The 23992-nt window shown below is 53.3% G+C and overlaps 1 protein-coding gene and 3 long non-coding RNA genes across 4 annotated transcripts; 3 read left to right on the top strand and 1 right to left on the bottom strand.

The window, feature by feature from the left end:
• Positions 1-498: 498 nt before the first annotated feature.
• Positions 499-3567, bottom strand: LOC107281927 (uncharacterized). Its single transcript, XM_015793763.1, has 8 exons — positions 3406-3567; positions 3232-3322; positions 2833-3089; positions 2060-2741; positions 1782-1985; positions 1014-1690; positions 725-890; positions 499-614 (listed from the first exon to the last, which is right to left on the bottom strand). The coding sequence occupies exons 1-8, from the start codon at positions 3565-3567 to the stop codon at positions 499-501; spliced, it is 2355 nt and encodes a 784-aa protein (XP_015649249.1).
• Positions 3568-8313: 4746 nt separating this feature from the next.
• On the top strand, positions 8314-10009 carry LOC136351335 (uncharacterized). Its single transcript, XR_010734346.1, has 3 exons — positions 8314-9003; positions 9091-9230; positions 9850-10009. It is a non-coding gene; the product is annotated as an uncharacterized lncRNA (long non-coding RNA).
• A 3962-nt stretch (positions 10010-13971) lies between these two features.
• On the top strand, positions 13972-16615 carry LOC136351330 (uncharacterized). The gene is made up of 3 exons (XR_010734341.1): positions 13972-14825; positions 14913-15052; positions 15672-16615. It is a non-coding gene; the product is annotated as an uncharacterized lncRNA (long non-coding RNA).
• Positions 16616-21361: 4746 nt separating this feature from the next.
• On the top strand, positions 21362-23648 carry LOC136357546 (uncharacterized). The gene is made up of 3 exons (XR_010742906.1): positions 21362-21553; positions 22116-22181; positions 23467-23648. It is a non-coding gene; the product is annotated as an uncharacterized lncRNA (long non-coding RNA).
• The last annotated feature ends 344 nt before the right edge of the window (positions 23649-23992 follow it).

The following is a 23992-nucleotide window of genomic DNA, read 5'->3' on the forward strand; positions in this document are numbered from 1 at the left end:
CCGCGCGGTTTGGCGCGGTTACCGCGCAATGTTGGGGCAAATGAAGAACAAAATTAAAAAAAATTTAAAAAAATAGAAGAAACACCTAAAAATTTATAGAATTTTGGGATAATAATTAAAAAATTTTGGCATGATATTTTCTATATTACGAACTTGAAATCAATTGAACAATACATGTAGGTATAAAATTAAAAATTTTGGCATGATCTTTGCTATATTACGGACTTAAAATCAATTGAACAATTCATAACATAATATTTCGACAACAACAATCAACAATCTGAAGATATCGCACAAGGTGTCCACATGTTCACATGTCAAGACGTCCACAATATAGAGTTCACAAGTGAAATGAATACAGTCGACAATATAGAGTTCACAATATAGTCCACAATATAACATCCACAATATGATAGTTCATATGAAAAGCAATATGCAAATAGAAGTTTTGTTGGACGATGAAAGGAAATAGAGAAGGACGTACCAACATAGAGCCAGCTATAAGTTCCACTGATTATATGCCATGTTGTACTCCTCTGTGGACATGAGCATCAATCCATGCGACTGTAGCAACCCTGCCTTGTATTCCTCCCAACTTTGACCTGTCCATGATGCTGTTGTTTGCCATTGAGCATACAATTGAGCGTACCACTGGGGCTCTTGCCACTCGTACACCCATGTAGGAGGGGGATAATCAGAAGGTTGGGGACGATTATACGCATACCTTGGATAGCCACTTTCAATGCTAGAGGCACTGAATGAGCTGTAGCTATCCTGTGGTATGTCAAGATGTTGTCGTTGTTGTTGGTCACTCGGTGAAACGGTAGTTCGTTGAGAGCTTGGAGCACCGTGATCACGGTCCTGAGTCGCGTGAGTGAAGTCGGCCTCACCTGCAAATGAAATTGTAAGAAGAAAATTAATCAATAGTGAAATGCATGGTAAAGGTCTAAATAGAAAATGAAGCACATTGCACCAGTGAATTGGATAGGGCTGTGGTGACCCCCAGAAGGCACTTCAGTGGTTCCTTCTCCTCCTTCACCACCATCGTCTCCATCATCTGTATCAGTTCTTGAGCTACTATCATTGGACTCTTGGTAGTCTGGGCTATCTTCGGTCTCTTCATCGCTATCAACATTGCGAGACTGTGGACCTGTGCCCTTAGCTCTTTTGGATGTAGGTTTTTTTGGTGGCTGTCGAGTCTTCCTTTTTCCAATATGAGTGTCAGCTATATTCACATCAGCCCACTCTGCAATAGTAGAAGCTCCCGTGGTTCTGCGCAGGTCAGTCAAGTCCACTAGGTTGGCTACAAGTGGACTAGGCACGGGAGCATCACTTTCAGTTGAGTCTTCATCTAGTTCTGGGTTGGCATTGGACCGAGCATTATCCATCCATTTTTTAATCTGATTGTTACTTTCATAGAATGATAGGTCCAATAGTCTCTGAAGGGGATCGTCGTCCTCCTTCCTAACTTGGGCATTTGCTTGCTGAATTCGTAGGCGAAGGTTGTAGTTCACATAAACTAGTTTGTTGAGCTTGTTGTGGGTAAGTTTATTACGGACCTTGGTATGCACGAATGCGAATGTGCTCCAGTTCCGTTCACATCCACTTGAAGAGCAACATTGACCAACCATGCGCAACGCAAGCCTCTTCAAATTCGGCGTGTCTGAGGCAAACATAGACCACCATTGTGCTGCACATGCCAATTTTCATGTCAATTTACATCACTGAATACGTGTAGAAGCATGAAGACATAATCCATGTGCAAATGATTAAAGACATACCAGGGGAAGTTTTTCCATCAGTTGCCATCTTTCTTGCAAGGGCCCTCCCAAATTCACCAGTCTTACGGCGATACATCTCAACCTCAAGCAAAGCGGCGGCGGCTGTATCGATGTCCGTCATCCACTCAAAGGCCTGACGGAGGTCTTGGAAGACGCTGGCACTTGGAGAGTATTGGTAGTGAGTCATAGGGTTTAATGCCGCACCTACAAATCATGAAACAAGATCGATGAGAGTCGTACAATACCAAATTTTTCATTATGTAATGTCGGTTACTCACTGGCATTGATTAGAGTTTGATTGGTGAGGTCGTGCATTCTCCTATTGACAATTTCCATGTATGCTTCGAATTTATCCCTTTCACTCGCAAAGAGACTGTCATATTCCATTCTCAACAACTGATATCTCAGAAGAACCTCACTCAAATTGGGGTTCTTGTCCTCGTCAGCAAATCGAAGGAAGGAGTACATCGGCTGGACTGAGTTGACCACGGTCTGTAAGTTCTCCCACCAAGACATGCTAGATAGGCATGCGTGCGCATACCTGCCATCCATTGTGCCACTGAATTTGCTTTGCATGAACCCAGAAGAAGCCATCCACTGCATGAACTGATCTCGCCTCCTAAGGAAGCTCTGAAGGAACATGTAGTTTGTGCCGAACCGTGTAGCATTCCACTTAACCAGTTCACCACCTATAGCAGACACCATCATGGCATGCAGCTTGGAATGGTTGTATAGCCATCTGCAAATTTTCCTTGCACTCTCAATCACACTTTCATGGTCCGGCATTTTTCCAACCTCCTTAAGCATCAAGTTAATTGTGTGCGCCACACAAGGTTGCCACACAATTGTTGGATACTCTTGGCGCAACAGTCTGCAGGCCTTCTTGTAGTTAGAACCATTGTCTGTGATAATCTGAACGACATGTTGCGGGCCTAATTCGCGAACCACCTTTCTTATCTCCTGCATGGGTCAAACACAAAATAAAACAAGACCTCAAACACTACACTTGATGTTATCAAATGAGACTAAAGTGTTAATGGAACGTAGTTACCTTCAGTACGAAGTTAGCATCTTGGCTATGGCCGGTGGCATCAACGGAGTTGTGGAAAAACATGATTCCATTGCAATATATCAAAAAGTTGATGACCGCCATACCCGTCGGTCCTGTCCAAGAATCACACATTAGAGTAACACCGTACTCATTCCAATCACGCTTGAACCTGTCGAATTGCTTCTTGACGTCCTTCTCCGTAGCATCAAGGTACTTCCCATGAATCTCCGAACCGCTTGGAGAAGGTATGTTTTCACCTACAATGTACAAATACAAATAATTAATGCTTGGAACGGTTAGAACAATGTAAATTCATATGAAATGCATACTTACCCCACTTCTATGTTTCTCGAACGGCGCTGACAAAGTATGGATTATCAGCATTTCTTGCAGGAATACCCGAGGTGTAGAAGAACCTTGCCCAGGACTCACCAATGGCCTCCCTAGCTTGCCTTCCCTTCTTTGTGAAGAATCCTGTATCGATGCGTGTCTGCACAGGAGACTTGGCAGATGCTAGATTGTAATCTCTCACAGAAGGTGACTCCCTGTGAGATGTAGCCCTTCGCAACAAACTGGCAATTGGGTTGCTTCTTCCTTTCCGTGCCTCGGACTGAGCGGATCCACTGCCACCGCCATGCTCATAAGTGCCACCTCGTTGCTCCACACCCCTCCTAAAACTCGCCTCTTGCCGTGAGGCTTCCATGGCTGCTTCCATTTGTTCCTCCTCGTCGGCATCACCTGTTAGGTCATAATAGTTGACCCCAGCCGCTTCAACCCTTCTTGCCCTCTCACTCTGACGAGTATCACCTGCATCTTTTATCCTGTCCAATTCGCGCCTGAAGAATTCGCGAACATCTGGAGGCACTGAATTGCAATACGTAACCCCTTTTCCTTTTCCAGCCAAATGAATTTTAAGTCGAGTTGCTCCACCACCGCCCTTTCTTTGATGACAATACTTACAACGCCATCCAGGTGCCATGCTCTCCCCGTGCTCCCACACTGGATCCCTACTATCTGCCATATCCACCCTGTATGTAACATACGCGAAAAGTATAGTATTAGAAATTAAATCACCAAGGCCGCATTTCTATTTCACTAATGCCATACGTATAAAAATTCGACTTACACATAGACTTACACATAGTCGCATATGAAATCCAAATTACACTCAATTACAAATTACGCTCGCACTTGTACGCTACGTTTTGTTATGGACTTATTTTACTACCATTCCACTACTTTTACTTTTTATCTGAGTGTTTCATAATTTGTAGTGATAACAAACAAGCAAGACAATTGCATTGCGAAATCAAAATTACAAAAATTCCTAGCTACGGTTTACCGGCGATTTGCTCGCGGTAACCACGGTTTCTACGCGGTTACCGCTCGGTATGCCGAGGTTACCGCGCCCTATAGCCCCCTGATGCTAAACCCTAAAGCCACGGCTACCGCTTAAAACCGCGCGATAAATCGAGCAAATCGCGCGGTTACCGCGCAATACCGAGCGGTACCGGAGGACTTACCGTGGGCGGGCTGGCGTCGAAGGTTACCGTCTCGTACCGCGCGGTATCGTCGCTCGCCGGCGCGGTGGCGGCGGATCTGGGGCGCGGCTGGCGTCGCCGGGGCGTTGGACAGAGAGGGAGAGACAGAGGAGAGATGGAACGCACGGGGGGACGGTAGAGATGGGGTTAGGGTTAGGGTCACCTCGTTTGGGCCTCAATGGGCCGTGTGCACAGTATCGGGCTGGCCCATTTTTTTTTCTTTTTCCAATTTTCAAGTTTTTCATCCGTTTTGCTCTCAAATTTGAATAAATATTGATCTTTTTCGACAAATTTCTTCACCATAAAACACTACAAATCAAGCACTACCGTTACCATTTTTTTTGATTTTTTTTCTTTTTTTTTTTGAATTTTTGAATTCGGATGAAATTCGGCAAACCGTACCGCGCGGTACGGGTAACCGTACCCCCGCGGTACGGGCGGTAACCGCGGTAACCGCGCGGTTACCGCCGGTTTTTGAAACCCTGCCGGGGGGTCCTTGACGCCGCCGCTGCCCGGGAACGGCGGGCGGCGGAGAACGAGGCGGCGTCCCGGCGGCGCGAAGAGGCCCTTGAGGCTCGCGCCACGGCGCTGGAAGAGCGCGCCCGCGCGAAGGAGAGGGACCTGGCGGACCGCGAGGCCGCCGTCGCCATCCGGGAGGCAACACTGGCGGCGCACGAGGCCGCCTGTGCCGAAGAGGAGTCCGCACTCCGCCTCCGCGAGGATGCGCTCACCGAGCTGGAGCGAGCCCTCGAGGAGGCCGAGGCCGCGGCGCAAAGGCTGGCGGACAGCCTGTCCCTCCGCGAGGCAGCGCGGGAGGAGCAGGCGCGCCGCAATCTGGAAGGCGCCCGCGCCGAGAGGGCCGCACTGGATCAGCGGGCCGCTGAGCTCGAGGCGCGGGCAAAGGAGCTGGACGCGAGGGCGCGCAGCGGCGGGGCGGCCGCGGGCGACGGCGACCTAGTCGCCCGTCTCGCAGCTGCCGAGCACACCATCGCCGAGCTGCAGGGCGCACTGGACTCGTCCGCCGGGGAGGTCGAGGCCCTCCGCTTGGCAGGCGAGGTAGGGCCCGGCATGCTTCGGGACGCCGTCTCCCGTCTAGACCGCGCCGGGCGGCAGGCGGGCCTCTGGGGCGGGCGGACCGCGAAGTACGCCGCCAACTAGGGGGGCCTCGCCCAGCGCCTCTCAGAGATGGCCGGGACCCTCCAGCGGCTCCCCGAGGAGCTCGAGGAGACGATCAAGTCATCCTCGAGAGACCTCGCCCGGGGGGCAGTGGAGCTCGTACTGGCAAGCTACCAGGCCAGGGACCCCGACTTCTCCCCGTGGGCAGCGCTGGACGAGTTCCCTCCCGGGACCGAGGACGGCGCGCGCGCGTAGGTCCGGGACGCCGCCGACCACATCGTCCACAGCTTCGAGGGTACAGCCCCTCGGCTCGCGTTCGCCCTCGACTCCGACGAGGAGGGCGGTGACGGTGGTGCGGACGACAGCGACGACGAGGCCTGCGGCCCGGGCACGTCGAAGTGAGCCCCCAGGCCCCCGCCAATCTTAAATAGCTTTTTCTTCTTCTTCCGAGGCCTTCGGGCCCCTTTCTTGTATAGACTAATTTAATCTGCAATCAAATAAAGAGGAAATTTCTGTGTCAATTCTATTTGTTGTGTGTATGAGACGAGGATGGTCTGTGCCACGGTCCTTCTGTGTCTTAGCTTGAACAAGGGCTCGTGCCCAGGTCCCAGCCTCAAATGGCGCGGGTCGGGGCTAGTGCCTGGGGAGATCCACGTGTCGAGACTGGCCAGGCCGGGAACGTGGTGACCGAGGGTTATGGATGACCCGATTGTGGGCCTTTGCCGATTACCCCCCGGAGTTCACCACGCCCCGGGGCACGGCTCGGTTCTGGGCCCCTTTTGGCGATTTTAGCCGGCCCAGGCCACCGAGGGCAGGATCGAGCACGAGCGTGCTAATTCAAGCCAAGATTCTTCGAAAGGAAACAATGGCACAGACACAGTCCTTAGGAAATCGAAAATGCTTTTATTGAAATACGGAAGAGAAAAAATATAAGCTTATGCATGTGGTAGCCCCCGGCCAACCCGGCACGCCCGGGGGGGTGCGGGGTTGGCCCAAGCCCGAGACCTAACACCCGACCCCCGCTAGGGGTAGAAGCGACGAAGGTGTTCGATGTTCCACGGGTTAGGCAGCTCTGTGCCGTCGCCCATGGCCAGCCGAACGGAGCCCGGCCGGGGGACGCCGATCACTCGATACGGACCCTCCCACATTGGTGAGAGCTTGCTCAGTCCAGCACGCGTTTGGACGCAGCGTAGGACGAGGTCGTCGACGCAGAGTGATCGGGCCCGGACGTGGCGCTGATGGTAGCGCCGCAGGCTCTGCTGGTAGCGCGCGGCTCGGAGGGCCGCGCGCCGCCTTCGCTCTTCCAAGTAGTCGAGGTCATCTCTGCGAAGCTGATCTTGATCAGCCTCGCAGTACATGGCGGCCCGAGGGGACCTCAGGGTGAGCTCGGATGGGAGAACCGCCTCCGCGCCGCAGACGAGGAAGAAAGGCGTTTCCCCGGTTGCTCGACTTGGCGTGGTTCAGTTCGCCCAGAGCACCGCTGGCAACTCCTCGATCCACGAGTCGCCGTGCTTATTGAGGATGTTGAAGGTTTTGGTTTTGAGGCCCTTGAGGATTTCTGCGTTGGCGCGCTCCACTTGGCCATTGCTTCTGGGGTGGGCGGGAGAGGCGAAGCAGAGCTTGATGCCCATATCTTCGCAGTAGTCACCGAAGAGTTCACTAGTGAACTGGGTGCCGTTATCCGTAATGATACGATTAGGCACCCCAAACTGAGCAGTGATGCCCCTGATGAATTTAAGCGCGGAGTGCTTATCGATCTTGATGACCGGGTAAGCCTCGGGCCACTTAGTGAACTTGTCGACAGCGACATACAGATACTCGAACCCGCCCGGGGCCCGCCTAAACGGACCCAGGATATCGAGCCCCCAGACAGCAAACGGCCATGAAAGTGGTATGGTCTGCAGGGCCTGGGCCGGCTGATGGGTTTGCTTGGCGTGGAACTGGCACGCCCTGCACCGCCGGACCAGGTCAACCGCATCGTTGAGAGCCGTCGGCCAATAGAAACCCTGGCGAAAGGCCTTGCCAACCAAGGTGCGTGAGGCGGAGTGGGCTCCGCACTCGCCTTCATGGATATCGCCAAGAAGCTCGACGCCTTGTTCCCGAGGAATGCACTTCAGGAGGACTCCGTTAGCCGCGCGCCGATAGAGGGTCCATTCCACCAGTACGTAGCGCTTGGAGATGCGCTGGACGCGTTGTAACGCCCCGATTTTCGTTCGGGATTAAAAATCATTAAATAATGCATTTTCTAGAAATTAAATAAAAGTTAAATCAACTTAATCAAGTGAATTATTGAGGGAATTAAAAATTTCCTTTAAAAATCATTGGCTGAGAATATTTTGTAATATTCTTTGTGCCCTAAAATACTCTCTGAAATTTCCCGCGAATTTTCGGAGCTCGAGAAATAATTTTAATAGCACAAAGATCATTGCATCAATTAAAATAAAAAGAAAAAAAATAAAATTTCCCCTCTTTGTCTTTGGGCCGCTTTCGGCCCAAGATCTTCTCCCTCTCCATTCTCTCGGGCCCGGCCGCCCTCCTTTTCCCCTCCTCCCTTCTCTTTGGGCCGCCGGCCCGGCTTGCCCCCTCCTTCGCGCAAGTCCGCTTCGCCTCCCTCATCCTCCCTCCTCTCCCCGAGCCGCCGACAGGTGGGCCCCACCTGTCGGGGTCACCCCCAACCTCCAGCCCGGGCCAGCAACCACCATGGCCGCCCGAGCCGTCCAACGTCGCCGCCGTTTCCGCCCACCTCCTCCACCCCGCGCGCGCGCGCTTGTCCGTGGGACCTCGCCGCCCCCGTCCGCGCCGGTTCCCCCCCCCCCCACTCTCCCCGCAAAATCCGGCCACATCGCCGCCTCCCGCGTTTCTCTCTCCCCCATGACGCCGCCCCACTTCCCCTCGAAATCCGCCGCTCCCCGGCCCTCTCCTCGCCCCCTTGAGCTATAAAATCAATCCCCGTGGCCTCCTCTTCCTCTTTCCCCGTTTTCCCGTGTCTCCCACGCCCTCTACCGAGCTCTCCACGCCGATCCCCATCGCCGCCGCTCGCCGGCGATCTCCAGCCGCCCGCCACCGCCGCTCCCGTCGCTGCCGCGCTGCGCCGCCACCACCTATAGCATCACACCACCCCACCGCACCCCGGCATCCACTCCATCTCCCTCCTCCACCGCCGGAACCACCTTCCCATCGCGAGGCCGAGCCACTACCGCCACACACCGCCTTCAGCCGGCCGCTGCCGCCGCGCTAGTCGTCGCCGCACCTCGCCGCTTGCGCCGCCGGCAACGCCGTGCCAAGCTCTACCCCGGCCTCCGCTCCGTTTCCCCATTCCACCACCGCAACCACCCTTCCACCGTGCATCCCGAGCCACCTCCACCATACGCCGCCTCCAGCCGTGTGCCACCGTCGCCTTAGCCGCCGCCGCGTCGCTCCGTCTTCACCTCTCGCCTCGCAGCGCCGTGCAGCACCTCGGTCACCGTTGTTCATCGCCGGAAACCCACCGGAACGTGGTATCTCTCGGTCGCCGGTGAGCCCCACCATTCCTCTCCGGCGTGGTATTCTCGCCGCTCCGGTCGCCTATTTCCCTCCCTAACCGCTCCAATAATTTCCCCAGGTCTTGCCGGCCCTCGGCCGCGGCTCCGCCAGGGTCGGGCGTCGTCGGAACGCCGTTCCCGTCGCCTCCCGTGCCGGCCGCCGCCATCCTTTCCGCCGCCGGTCGCCTCCCCATGGTTGTCCCGTCGCCGGCGCCCCTCGGTGAGGACCCCCTCCATCTCCTCTCCCTTTTCCCTCTTTGCGCCGCCTCCCGCGCGTGCCGTCGCGCCGGTGGTCGTCGCCGGCGACCATCGGGCCGTGCGCCGTCGCTCCCGGCCGGCCGACCGGTGAGCCGGCTCCCGCTCGCCCGTGGCCGCCCGATCCCCCTTCGGGGCGATCTGGGCCGTCCACGTGGCCTTCCCGTGCCGCCCGGGTCGGTGCCTCTGTGGCGCCACGTCGGCGCCACCTCCGCTAGCCGTCCGTCGTGGCCGCCACGTGTCTGCCACGTGGTGCGCCCGCGGACCAGCGCATGCGTGGACTCGGTCCACGGTGCGCCCGCCACCCGTGAGTCACCGACAGGTGGGGCCCGCTTGCCGGCGCTACCTCTCCCCCGTCGGATGACGTCATAATTGATTTAAATTGCGCAATAAATCGGTAATAATTCTAGAAATCCATTAAAATGGCTCAAAACCTTCTAAAATTCATATCTAATTCATTCGAACTCCGAATTGAGCCGTTCAACTTGCAAAATTCATCTAAAATTGAGCTCTACATGTTTGTTTAGTTTTTATGTACTGTTTCCTTGGTTTTTATTAGGGTTTTTCCTCGTTTTGCGTGCCAGCGTGTAGAATCCGTCGTTTCGGAAGTCCGCGGTCGCAAGGAAAAGAGTTCGGAAGATCAAAGTGAAGAAGCAAGGCAAGTCACACATTCCCCTTGAGCATGTTGATCCTAATTTACAAATGTTTTACTGTTTGCAAATAAATATGCATGTTTTGCTAATTACACGGGGTCAGGGTTTACCTATCTGCTCGCTTGTGCCATGTTTACTTGATATCTATCCTTTGTCAACCTTGGGTGATAAATTGACTAGCTCGTGTTACTTATGTGACCTAGCTAGAACTATATGCTTAGCCATGCTGAATTACCACTAGCTCAGTCGATGGGATAATTGCAGTATTAGACATACTAGTATCTTGTTGAGCCGCGTGCTCGAGACATCTGGCCATGTTTTATGGTCGTAATTATCCAACTAAAATGCGACTGAATGGTGGGCTGTGGGTGCATGGTTTTGTGAGTCGCACCCATGGCAATTAAGGACCGGTTCACGGGAAACCCTGGAAGACTTACAGTGCTTACCACAAGCGGGAGTGGGTAACTGCTTGATCTGAAGTATAGCTCGACCCTTTCCTAGGCACCGGTGGCGAGGGTGGGCGTGATGGAGTTGGGTCGGCCAGGGTGTCCGGTTGTCCAGCTGCCGGATTCACCGCGGCGCAAGAGGGGACCGCCCACTGCCTTTTGAGGGGTGGGGGTGAAACCTTAGCGTGGTGTGGATGGTTAGGGGAGGGTTATGCGAAGGGTCTCGTCACAATCACTCGACATGGTGACGTGTGCATCATGAGCACATGATGACGCGGTGACATGTCGGTGGGTTGTGTCTTGTGGGTACAGCTGTGCACCTCTGGCCAGAGTAAAACTATTCGAATAGCCGTGCCCGCGGTTATGGGCGATCGACCAGATTCACCGTGATTAGTCTCACACCTAATAAATCGACCCAATGCACTGTAGTCCAGGTGGGTTGGTTGGGCCTGTTCAACGTGGTGTAGCGTTGATCAGTGGAGATTTAATGTTACTTTAATTACTCAACAGTTTTACTGTTTGCTAAATAAAATGTTTTACAACTGCCTTTATGCAAATAGCCACAAACCGTCCTTGTATCCCTTTGCACGTCCGCATCGTTGGTGTGGCTTGCTGAGTACGGTGGTTGTACTCAGTCTTGCTATTATTCCCCCTTTTCAGAAGTGTAGTGCTTCTGAGCTGAAGATGGAGTTGGAAGACCAAGGCTCAGACCCCAGTTGAGTTTTGCCTGTGGAGTGGAGCTGAAGCCCCGCTAGGATCGTTTTTTTTTTCCGCTGCTGCTGCTTTTGTTTCGGTGTGAGGACTAAGTGCCTCTTCTGTAAGTATTTTTACGCTTTATTTACGTTTGGAACTGTTTATTACTTGTCGTTTTGTGTACCCTGGCTGGTCCTGGACAGGGATTTAATACACAAAATAGTCTGGAAATTTGGGCTAAATTTCTGGGCGTGACAAAGTGGTATCAGAGCCAACTCGACTGTAGGTTGAGCCAAATGGTCAAACCCTAAGGACAAGTTTTCTAAAAACCCTATTTGCAAATTGTCTCCTCTCGCCCTTCGGCATTTCTTTGTCAAACGGTTTTTCAAAATTCTCCTCCCAGTCTCTCCAATTCTTTTAGTTGACATACCTAGAGGACCAGCCGTCAGCTTCATGTCTGTTCGGAAGTCAATTCAAGCCTCAAGCTTCGTGCAGCAGGAGCAAGAAGTTCAGCCCAGAGTCGTCGTTCCGCGAAGATCAAGTGGAGTTTTCCCGGAGATGACCTAAACCCAATCTGTCCCAGAAGAGTAGTTTCGTTAGCTTCTAGATCGTGTGTTGTTTGCTTGTGTGTAGGGGTATGGTTTGCATCACTGGTGGGGATGCGACCATACTAGGTTGCTTGCTTAAACAACTTGAAAAATAAAAATCTACTCACAACAGATCAGTAGGCAAGTGGCTTAGTACCTTATCTTTAGCAACCCCTCTCTTCCTCCTCTCTTCCGCCCTGGCAGAAGATAGTCAGTGTTAGAGAGAAGAGCAACGACGGTGTATTAAAGTCACCAATCAATGGTTCAGTTGAAAGCTACAAGGTATCCCAGTGCCAGAAGAACCCTGCTCGTGATCAACATTTGGTGTCCAAGATTAGATGATGGATGTATTGATGCGGGAGATGCAAAGTCCGATGCAACAGATGCAACAACAGTGTCTCCAACAACATGTACAAGCCTAGATGCAAGCTGGAATCAGGATCAGAGCCAAAGCCAGTTTGTTTTCAAAGAGGAAGCACCCGCAACCTCAGATAGTACGCCACCAAGTCCTCAGCATATCAGCACAGCTAACCCACCACCAATCCCAGGAGTAACAAATGCTACCTACAGTGGTTATGGTTTTCAAGAGCAGTTTTTGCAAAGTGTCCAACCATCCATGGAAGATGTACGACAGGGCACCTCTCAGAGGGTTGTTCCACAGTAAGGCATCAGTGTCATCACATCAAGAGCTTTGTTAGCGACACCTCAACTCCTCAAGTTGTGTCAGTTCCAAAGCAGAGTCGGTCAGTTCAGTTTTGAGGAATCAACTATGCAACTCGACACCGAAGTCGGGCCTGAAGCATGCTAGATATGCCAGCAATAGAACTGATGGGGAAGTAGTCAAGAGTTAGTAAGATCAGGAGCTAAATGAGAATTTCTTTATGAGGAGTTTCCTATCAACAACTAAGGGTTAAGTTCCAAGTCTTGACCTGGATGAAAGTGCATCGTCATTGCTCCATTTTGATTGATCGATGAAGTGTCAGTTTCCAAAGTCAGGGTCTTTTGTAAATCCGAGAAGTAATGGTTGTTTTTCAATGATAGCAGTTCAAGTGTTTCCAGTTAGGCGAAAGTATGACTACCCACTGTAAGGGGGGTAGGTCTCAGAGATGAGATTTGGCTAACCTCGTTGCCGTTTCAGTTGTAGGTTCAACCCAGTGCAGCAAATTGGTTAGTAATTAAAGGAGTCAGTTGCGAACCATTAGCAGAGTCACCCCAATCTCAGGTCGACAGGTTCAATTCTAAGGTACACCTGTGAAGCATGTCAACAGTTCAGCTTAGAGAAGCAACAGCGAGGACAGTTGTAGTACAGACGAAAGACAGGTCAAGCAGGTTTTCCTGGAATTACTTGTCATTTGAATTGGGACCAGTCGAAGCGGACATAGGGTAAATGATTTACAAATGCCAGATTCCATTTTCACCCTCTTATAGCCAGCGTGGTGAATTCTCAGGTTACCAAAATTGCCAACCTCAACAGTTCAGTCCAAGATAAGTAAGTTTCAGGAGCATCCGCAGTCCTAGTCTGGGTCAGTTCAAGCAGAACCAGTCGGTCCAGTTTTGGCAAAGCAAAGGAACAGAAAGGTCGAATCCAGCCAGATCACTCGTACAGAGTTCAGTCCTGTGGGGCGCCAGAACTCCAAGGTCGAATCCAATGAGGCCAGTCAGTTCAGTTGTTTGGAGCGAAAGAACAGAATGGTCAATGCCGGTCAGTTCAGTCGAGCAGGTTTGGACCATTGAGGAATCGCTCAGTTGAATCAGAAAGGAACAGTGCAGTGTGCAAATCAGTCAGACCGCCCGCCAGCCCCAGTTTTCTTTCTAGCCATCCCAGAATCTCGGGACGAGATTCCTGTAAGGGGGGTAGATTTGTAACGCCCCGATTTTCGTTCGGGATTAAAAATCATTAAATAATGCATTTTCTAGAAATTAAATAAAAGTTAAATCAACTTAATCAAGTGAATTATTGAGGGAATTAAAAATTTCCTTTAAAAATCATTGGCTGAGAATATTTTGTAATATTCTTTGTGCCCTAAAATACTCTCTGAAATTTCCCGCGAATTTTCGGAGCTCGAGAAATAATTTTAATAGCACAAAGATCATTGCATCAATTAAAATAAAAAGAAAAAAAATAAAATTTCCCCTCTTTGTCTTTGGGCCGCTTTCGGCCCAAGATCTTCTCCCTCTCCATCCTCTCGGGCCCGGCCGCCCTCCTTTTCCCCTCCTCCCTTCTCTTTGGGCCGTCGGCCCGGCTTGCCCCCTCCTTCGCGCAAGTCCGCTTCGCCTCCCTCATCCTCCCTCCTCTCCCCGAGCCGCCGACAGGTGGGCCCCACCTGTCGGGGTCACCCCCAACCTCCAGCCCGGGCCAGCAACCACCATGGCCGCCCGAGCCGTCCAACGTCGCCGCCGTTTCCGCCCACCTCCTCCACCCCGCGCGCGCGCGCTTGTCCGTGGGACCTCGCCGCCCACGTCCGCGCCGTTTCCCCCCCCCCCACTCTCCCCGCAAAATCCGGCCACATCGCCGCCTCCCGCGTTTCTCTCTCCCCCATGACGCCGCCCCACTTCCCCTCGAAATCCGCCGCTCCCCGGCCCTCTCCTCGCCCCCTTGAGCTATAAAATCAATCCCCGTGGCCTCCTCTTCCTCTTTCCCCGTTTTCCCGTGTCTCCCACGCCCTCTACCGAGCTCTCCACGCCGATCCCCATCGCCGCCGCTCGCCGGCGATCTCCAGCCGCCCGCCACCGCCGCTCCCGTCGCTGCCGCGCTGCGCCGCCACCACCTATAGCATCACACCACCCCACCGCACCCCGGCATCCACTCCATCTCCCTCCTCCACCGCCGGAACCACCTTCCCATCGCGAGGCCGAGCCACTACCGCCACACACCGCCTTCAGCCGGCCGCTGCCGCCGCGCTAGTCGTCGCCGCACCTCGCCGCTTGCGCCGCCGGCAACGCCGTGCCAAGCTCTACCCCGGCCTCCGCTCCGTTTCCCCATTCCACCACCGCAACCACCCTTCCACCGTGCATCCCGAGCCACCTCCACCATACGCCGCCTCCAGCCGTGTGCCACCGTCGCCTTAGCCGCCGCCGCGTCGCTCCGTCTTCACCTCTCGCCTCGCAGCGCCGTGCAGCACCTCGGTCACCGTTGTTCATCGCCGGAAACCCACCGGAACGTGGTATCTCTCGGTCGCCGGTGAGCCCCACCATTCCTCTCCGGCGTGGTATTCTCGCCGCTCCGGTCGCCTATTTCCCTCCCTAACCGCTCCAATAATTTCCCCAGGTCTTGCCGGCCCTCGGCCGCGGCTCCGCCAGGGTCGGGCGTCGTCGGAACGCCGTTCCCGTCGCCTCCCGTGCCGGCCGCCGCCATCCTTTCCGCCGCCGGTCGCCTCCCCATGGTTGTCCCGTCGCCGGCGCCCCTCGGTGAGGACCCCCTCCATCTCCTCTCCTTTTTCCCTCTTTGCGCCGCCTCCCGCGCGTGCCGTCGCGCCGGTGGTCGTCGCCGGCGACCATCGGGCCGTGCGCCGTCGCTCCCGGCCGGCCGACCGGTGAGCCGGCTCCCGCTCGCCCGTGGCCGCCCGATCCCCCTTCGGGGCGATCTGGGCCGTCCACGTGGCCTTCCCGTGCCGCCCGGGTCGGTGCCTCTGTGGCGCCACGTCGGCGCCACCTCCGCTAGCCGTCCGTCGTGGCCGCCACGTGTCTGCCACGTGGTGCGCCCGCGGACCAGCGCGTGCGTGGACTCGGTCCACGGTGCGCCCGCCACCCGTGAGTCACCGACAGGTGGGGCCCGCTTGCCGGCGCTACCTCTCCCCCGTCGGATGACGTCATAATTGATTTAAATTGCGCAATAAATCGGTAATAATTCTAGAAATCCATTAAAATGGCTCAAAACCTTCTAAAATTCATATCTAATTCATTCGAACTCCGAATTGAGCCGTTCAACTTGCAAAATTCATCTAAAATTGAGCTCTACATGTTTGTTTAGTTTTTATGTACTGTTTTCTTGGTTTTTATTAGGGTTTTTCCTCGTTTTGCGTGCCAGCGTGTAGAATCCGTCGTTTCGGAAGTCCGCGGTCGCAAGGAAAAGAGTTCGGAAGATCAAAGTGAAGAAGCAAGGCAAGTCACACATTCCCCTTGAGCATGTTGATCCTAATTTACAAATGTTTTACTGTTTGCAAATAAATATGCATGTTTTGCTAATTACACGGGGTCAGGGTTTACCTATCTGCTCGCTTGTGCCATGTTTACTTGATATCTATCCTTTGTCAACCTTGGGTGATAAATTGACTAGCTCGTGTTACTTATGTGACCTAGCTAGAACTATATGCTTAGCCATGCTGAATTACCACTAGCTCAGTCGATGGGATAATTGCAGTATTAGACATACTAGTATCTTGTTGAGCCGCGTGCTCGAGACATCTGGCCATGTTTTATGGTCGTAATTATCCAACTAAAATGCGACTGAATGGTGGGCTGTGGGTGCATGGTTTTGCGAGTCGCACCCATGGCAATTAAGGACCGGTTCACGGGAAACCCTGGAAGACTTACAGTGCTTACCACAAGCGGGAGTGGGTAACTGCTTGATCTGAAGTATAGCTCGACCCTTTCCTAGGCACCGGTGGCGAGGGTGGGCGTGATGGAGTTGGGTCGGCCGGGGTGTCCGGTTGTCCAGCTGCCGGATTCACCGCGGCGCAAGAGGGGACCGCCCACTGCCTTTTGAGGGGTGGGGGTGAAACCTTAGCGTGGTGTGGATGGTTAGGGGAGGGTTATGCGAAGGGTCTCGTCACAATCACTCGACATGGTGACGTGTGCATCATGGGCACATGATGACGCGGTGACATGTCGGTGGGTTGTGTCTTGTGGGTACAGCTGTGCACCTCTGGCCAGAGTAAAACTATTCGAATAGCCGTGCCCGCGGTTATGGGCGATCGACCAGATTCACCGTGATTAGTCTCACACCTAATAAATCGACCCAATGCACTGTAGTCCAGGTGGGTTGGTTAGGCCTGTTCAACGTGGTGTAGCGTTGATCAGTGGAGATTTAATGTTACTTTAATTACTCAACAGTTTTACTGTTTGCTAAATAAAATGTTTTACAACTGCCTTTATGCAAATAGCCACAAACCGTCCTTGTATCCCTTTGCACGTCCGCATCGTTGGTGTGGCTTGCTGAGTACGGTGGTTGTACTCAGTCTTGCTATTATTCCCCCTTTTCAGAAGTGTAGTGCTTCTGAGCTGAAGATGGAGTTGGAAGACCAAGGCTCAGACCCCAGTTGAGTTTTGCCTGTGGAGTGGAGCTGAAGCCCCGCTAGGATCGTTTTTTTTTTCCGCTGCTGCTGCTTTTGTTTCGGTGTGAGGACTAAGTGCCTCTTCTGTAAGTATTTTTACGCTTTATTTACGTTTGGAACTGTTTATTACTTGTCGTTTTGTGTACCCTGGCTGGTCCTGGACAGGGATTTAATACACAAAATAGTCTGGAAATTTGGGCTAAATTTCTGGGCGTGACACGCGTTCACTCCCTTCGTGGTCCTCGGGTAGAGTCTTATCTGTGAGGTATGCCTGGATCTCAGCGATCCAAGCAATCAATCTAAGGGAGCTGGGAGCGCTCCCCTTGGGTCCCGAGGCCTGGACTCCGACGGGCCTCGGGGGCCGTTCAGGCGCGTCCGTCTCCCCTAGGGGGTCGGGGCGCGCCGACGGCTGGGCAAGCCTTTCTTCAAAGGCGCCCGGTGGGGTCTGGGCTCGCGAGGAAGCGAGCCTCGAGAGTTCGTCGGCGACCGCGTTATCCCGTCTGGGCACGTGCCGAAGCTCTATCCCGTCAAAATGGCGCTCCATACGCCGCACTTGGCGCACGTAAGCGTCCATCTGCGGGTCAGAGCACCGGTACTCCTTACAGACCTGGTTAACGACCAGCTGGGAGTCGCCTAACACCAGGAGGCGGCGGATCCCTAGTCCAGCTGCCACCCTAAGTCCCGCAAGGAGTCCCTCGTACTCCGCCATATTATTGGTCGCCCGAAAGTCGAGGCGAACCAGGTATCTGAGGACGTCTCCGCTCGGCGAGGTCAACGTGACCCCCGCACCGGCGCCCTGAAGAGACAGGGAGCCGTCGAACTGCATCACCCAGTAGGCGGTGTAAGGCAACTGCGAGGGGCCCGAACTGGCCTCGGGGTCGGAGACGGGCTCAGGAGCTGGTGTCCATTCTGCCACAAAGTCGGCGAGGGCCTGGCTCTTGATCGCGTGGCATGGTTCAAAGTGCAAATCGAATTCAGAGAGTTCGATTGCCCATTTCACCACCCGTCCAGTACCCTCTCGGTTATGCAAGATTTGGCCGAGGGGGTAAGACGTAACCACCGTGACCCGATGCGCCTGGAAATAATGGCGCAATTTCCTCGAGGCCATCAGAATGGCGTAAAGCATCTTCTGGGCCTGAGGGTATCGGGTCTTGGCGTCCCGGAGGGCCTCGCTAACGAAGTAGACGGGCCGCTGCACCTTTCGGCGGGGCCGATCCTCTTCGCTAGGGGCCGCATCTCCAAGGCGCTCTTCGTCCAAGAGGCCGCGTGGGGCGCACTCGGCTTCTGTGCCGACGACCTCGGGGTTAGAGGGCGACAGGCGCGGCCTTCCCGCAGTGGCCCCGGGGCCATCCTGGGGGTCGGGGGTGCCTGGCACCGTCGGACAAGCGGGCAGAGGGCCAGCTCCGGCCGTCGGGGGCCTTGGGCCACCGTTCGACTCGGGGGCCTCTCCTCCCTGCTCTCTCCCGGGTCGAGTCGACACAGGGTGGGGATGCGCGGAGTGAGGGTTGTCCTCGTCGCGCTCCACGACCAACGCCGCGCTGACCACCTGCGGCGTTGCCGCCAGGTAGAGTAGCAACGGCTCATCTGGCTCCGGGGCGACCATGACTGGGGGAGAACTGAGGTATGCCTTCAACTGAGTGAGGGCCCGCTCAGCTTCCTCCGTCCAGGTAAACGGCCCGGAGCGTTTGAGGAGCTTAAATAGGGGTAGTGCCTTCTCTCACAGCCTCGATATGAACCGGCTTAGGGCGGCCATGCAGCCGGTGACGCATTGCACATCTCTAAGCTTGCTGGGGGGCGCATCCGCTCTATAGCTCGTATCTTCTCGGGGTTGGCCTCGATGCCTCGGGCAGAGACCAAGAACCCGAGAAGCTTCCCGCAGGCACACCGAACACGCACTTGTCGGGGTTCAGTTTTATGCGGGCGGAGCGGAGACTTTCGAAAGTTTCCGCTAGATCCGTGTCACGACCGGAAATCACCCAACAGGCGTTCCTGACGTGCGTGTATTATTCCTTGTCCCAGGAGGCAAGGTACACCAAAAGTTGATACAATTCAGAGTTTAACAAGCGGAAGCGTAAATATAATTATTACACGGGCAACAACGGCCCAGCACACAAAGACAACGAAAAACAGCGGAAGACTAGGGCGACGACCACAGGCACTTGACGGCAGGCACGAGCTAGACACCAAAGCCTTCATCTTCAAGGAGCTCCTCTTCTTGACTTGGGAAAAATTGAGCAAGACTGAGTACAACCACCGTACTCAACAAGACACACCCACAAATGCAGAATAAATGCAAGGGAGTACAAGGGAATAATAATATAGGGATTAAGTTTTGCAGTAAACAGCATTTAAAAGACATTTAGTTGCTCAGGGCTATTTTGTAAACACGATCTTAGAACTACACAATATTATTAATCAAGGCCGTGAACCCTCACGAACCTGCCTTAACCCAAGGCCTACGATGATTCGGACCGAACTGGCAACCCGACCTGGGTTCCAGCTCGTCCCAAGCCAACCCAGGCCAACCATTCCATATTTTAGTTGTTGAGCAAATTTTAAGAATTAAAACACTGACTTGGGTACATTGCTAGGCTTGCCCATATCCGAGGGCTCGGCTATTCGAATAGATTTACTCTGATCAGAGGTGTACATCTTTACCCACAAGACACATCTTCCTCACGTGTTACCACGCGCCACATACCACCACGGTATACAGACGGAAGACGTGACATAGTTTCCAACCCATCCTAGCCATAAACAAGAGTACCGACCCACTCCTGCCTACGGCCGGGATACCCGGGACAGGCAGGCAGAACTGAGCCCTGTCACGACCGGAAATCACCCAACAGGCGTTCCTGACGTGCGTGTATTATTCCTTGTCCCAGGAGGCAAGGTACACCAAAAGTTGATACAATTCAGAGTTTAACAAGCGGAAGCGTAAATATAATTATTACACGGGCAACAACGGCCCAGCACACAAAGACAACGAAAAACAGCGGAATACTAGGGCGACGACCACAGGCACTTGACGGCAGGCACGAGCTAGACACCAAAGCCTTCATCTTCAAGGAGCTCCTCTTCTGGACTTGGGAAAAATTGAGCAAGACTGAGTACAACCACCGTACTCAACAAGACACACCCACAAATGCAGAATAAATGCAAGGGAGTACAAGGGAATAATAATATAGGGATTAAGTTTTGCAGTAAACAGCATTTAAAAGACATTTAGTTGCTCAGGGCTATTTTGTAAACACGATCTTAGAACTACACAATATTATTAATCAAGGCCGTGAACCCTCACGAACCTGCCTTAACCCAAGGCCTACGATGATTCGGACCGAACTGGCAACCCGACCTGGGTTCCAGCTCGTCCCAAGCCAACCCAGGCCAACCATTCCATATTTTAGTTGTTGAGCAAATTTTAAGAATTAAAACACTGACTTGGGTACATTGCTAGGCTTGCCCATATCCGAGGGCTCGGCTATTCGAATAGATTTACTCTGATCAGAGGTGTACATCTTTACCCACAAGACACATCTTCCTCACGTGTTACCACGCGCCACATACCACCACGGTATACAGACGGAAGACGTGACATAGTTTCCAACCCATCCTAGCCATAAACAAGAGTACCGACTGTCACGTCCTGATAAATTCATCCCAAAATAAAAATCATCTTTTAAAAGGAATAATAGAATTAATTAAAATTCGAAAAGAAATTGGCAAACCTTAAAATACGTACAAGAAAAATTCAAATGTGACCCGGAGAATTTTTGTTAAATTCTCCTTGGTCTAAAAGGAGCCCTCAAATTTTAGTGGAATTTTCAGAGCACAAATAATAATTGAAAAGAAATAAACAAAGTCGAAAAGGTTTATAAAAAGAAAAACCCTAAAAGAAGTCTTCTTTCCCCCCCTTCCTCTCTTGGGCCGGCTCGGCCCAACTCTCCCTCCCTCTCTCTCCTCTCCTCCGCGGCCCATCGGCTCCCCGCGCGCGCGCGCGCCGCTGACAGGCGGGCCCGCCCGCCACTCTCGCTGACAGGTGGGACCCACCTGTCATCTCCCTCCTCTCGCCGCGCCCGCCGCCAGCGCCCGTGCCCTAGCGCCGCCGCCGCCGCGAATCCCGCCGCTCCCGTCCGCCCCGCGTGCAATCAAGAGGGGGGAATTAATCCCCGCGTTCCCCTCCCCCGTTTCCCCCTCTTTCCCCTCTCTCTCTCCCTCGGATTCGTTCGAATCAAGCCCGTAATCGTCGCCGGCGCAATCAATGGAGCCGAATCTTCCGCGCGCGATTCCTCCCTCTCCGGCCGCTCTTTCCTTCCCCCGGCGCTATTTAAACCCTCCCCGAGCTCCGCTCTTTCGTTTCCGCCGCTCGCCGCTCACTCTCGCCGTCGGAATCGTGCTCGCGCCGTAGCACCTTCTCTCCGCCGTCGCCGCCGTGCTTCGGTTAGCCGCCGCCGCCGCTCCGCTCCTCCTCCCGACTCGGCGACACCTCCCTCGGCATCGCCGCATCGCCGTCGACCTCGTCCGCGCCTCCGTTTCGCTCGCCGACCGTCGGAGCACCGTCGTCATCGTCATCCCGAGCCGCGCCGCCGTCTCCCTCCGCTCCGGCCGCCGTTCTCGTCGTCGTCGTTGTCCCGGGGTGAGCCGAGGACCGCCGTTCGCCTTCCCCCTTCCCTCCTCTCTCTCGGGCGCCGCTCCGCCGCGCCGATGGTCGCCGGCGGTGACCATCGGGGCGCGGGCGCGTCGCTCCCGTCGGCCGCGCCGGCGAGGCCGCCCTCGGGCGCGCCCTCGCGGCTGCCAAGTGGGCCCGGCCGTCAGCCGCCCGCGCCCGCGGGTGCGGCTGACGCGCGGGACCCACGGCGCCGACCGCCGCCAGCCGCGTGCGCCCGGTCCACCGTGGACCGTGGGGCTGACGCGTGGGCCCCACTCCCCGTGGACCCGGTCCGCGCGTCCCCTCCCTCGGCTGACGCAATAATCCGTTTTTTTTAATTAAAATTTAAATGAAGAAATTCGCAAATATCCATTTAAAGAGCATATAAACTTCAAATGGCCATATCTTGGCCATTTGAACTCGGAATTGGACCGTTCAAGTCTCTAATTTTTCCTTAAGAAGTAAAGAACCCATTTTTGTGCTTTGTTCCTGCTTGTTGTTTGGAGTTTATTAGAGTAAAAGTCTTTTTCTTTTTCCGTTGGTCGTGTAGACGCCGCAGCTTCGGAAGATCCGCTCTTCGTGGAAGTTGAAGCCGTCGTTTGGGAAAGCGAGCAAGGCAAGACACATCATCTTGATCATATTGAATCCCATTTTATAAAATTATGTTGATTTAAATTATTGCATTATCGCTTTATTTAAATTCCCGCGTTGTCACTGTTTTATTTAGCCATGCCTATTTATCTTTGTTACGACCATATTATTATTGTTATTGTTATTGTTATTACCTTGTTCACCCTAGATTAAACAAAACCTCAACTAGTGGACACTCTACTCATGGTTCCACTAGTATGAACTTAGGTAGATGCTTCGCTGGTTAATTAGGCAACATTAGGTGGTTTTTACAACTTTAGACTTGGGAAATTCTCATATCATTTGGATACTGTGGAATTGTTGGATTATGATGGAATTGGACATACACCTCTCTTCCTCTTTCAAAACCCCTAAAACCTGTTTTCGGTGGGGTTTGGGTGCATGCCAGTTATGGGAAGTAGCACCCCGGCCACTATAAGGACTAAAGCTCGGGCCTCTGTTGCAAAGCACTACCGTACTTCCACATGTCTAATGGGTAAGGCTTAGTTTGTGGCTCAGTCTAGTCATAAACAAAAGTACACGGATTGGAGATGGATGAAGTCGGGCTTCGATGGACATTCTCCAGGGCAAATGAAGGCTACACGAGCTGCGGCCCGGTAGTCGAGATGTCATACGGCGGAGGGTTGGTGCCCAATGCTAGGGGCTCAGTTCTACCTGCCTGTCCCGGGTATCCCGGCCGTAGGTAGGATTGGGTCGGTACTCTTGTCTAAGGCTAGGATGGGTTGGAAACTATGTCACGTCTTCCGTCCGTATACCGTGGTGGTATGTGGCACGTGGCAACACGTGAGGGAGAGGTGTCTTGTGGGTAAAGATGTACACCTCTGATCAGAGTAAATCTATTCGAATAGCCGAGCCCTCGGATATGGGCAAGCCTAGCAATGTACCCAGGTCAGTGTTTCAATTCTTAAAATTTGCTCAACAACTAAAATATGGAATGGTTGGCCTGGGTTGGCTTGGGACGAGCTGGGACCCAGGGTCGGGTTGCCAGTTCGGTCCAATTCATCGTAGGCCTTGGGTTAAGGCAGGTTCGTGAGGGTTCACGGCCTTGTTTAATAACACTGTGTAGCTCTAGGATCGTCTTTATAAAATAGCTTTGGGCAACTAAGTGACTTTTAAATGCTGTTTACTGCAAAACTGAACCCCTATATTATTATCTCCTTGTACTCCCTTGCATTAATCATGCATTCTCCGGTGTGGCTTGCTGAGTACTGTGGTTGTACTCATTCTTGCTCAATCTTTTCCCCCTTCAGTAAGAGAAGCTTTGGAGGAGAGGTCTTAGGTGGAGTCCTGGCTTATACCCCAGTTGAGCGCCTGTGAAGATGGAGCCGTAGGCCCGCTAGTCCGCTGCTGTTTATTTTTGATTGTCAGGCCTTAAGTGCCTTTGTAATAATGTAAATATTATCGATATAATAAAGATGTGTCTTTTATATCATGTTTGTATGGTGTACCCCGGCTTTTCCTGGGACGGGGATTAATACACTAGCGTTCGGGAAAAGGCAATTTTCCCGGTCGCGACAAGCTGGTATCAGAGCCATCTCGACTGTAGGAAAAGCCAAGTGGATAAAACCTAAGGACATATTTTATAAATAAAAATTATTTGCGAAAGTTCCTCTTTTCTCCTTCCCCCAATGCTTTTTGCAAAAGGTTTACTCCGTTCTTCCTTCTTCGGATTTTCAACTAGTACTAGATGGTCAGGTCAGTGAAGAAGAGGACATCGTCAGTTGTTTGCCGAAGTTCCAGAAGACTGCAGGATCTGCGAGTGAAGTGGAGGAAGCA

This window comes from Oryza sativa, chromosome 8, assembly GCF_034140825.1.
Source record: "Oryza sativa Japonica Group chromosome 8, ASM3414082v1".
Classification (NCBI taxonomy): domain Eukaryota; kingdom Viridiplantae; phylum Streptophyta; class Magnoliopsida; order Poales; family Poaceae; genus Oryza; species Oryza sativa.

Bases quoted from the DNA above. Each gene is read 5' to 3' on its own strand.
- LOC107281927 (XM_015793763.1), bottom strand. From the start codon at position 3,567: ATGCCGACGAGGAGGAACAAATGGAAGCAGCCATGGAAGCCTCACGGC. The intron at 3,323-3,405 runs GTTTGTTGCGAA...TCTCCTGTGCAG, and splicing joins AAGAAGCAACCCAATTGCCA to ACACGCATCGATACAGGATT. The intron at 1,986-2,059 runs GTGAGTAACCGA...CATGATTTGTAG, and splicing joins TCAAACTCTAATCAATGCCA to GTGCGGCATTAAACCCTATG.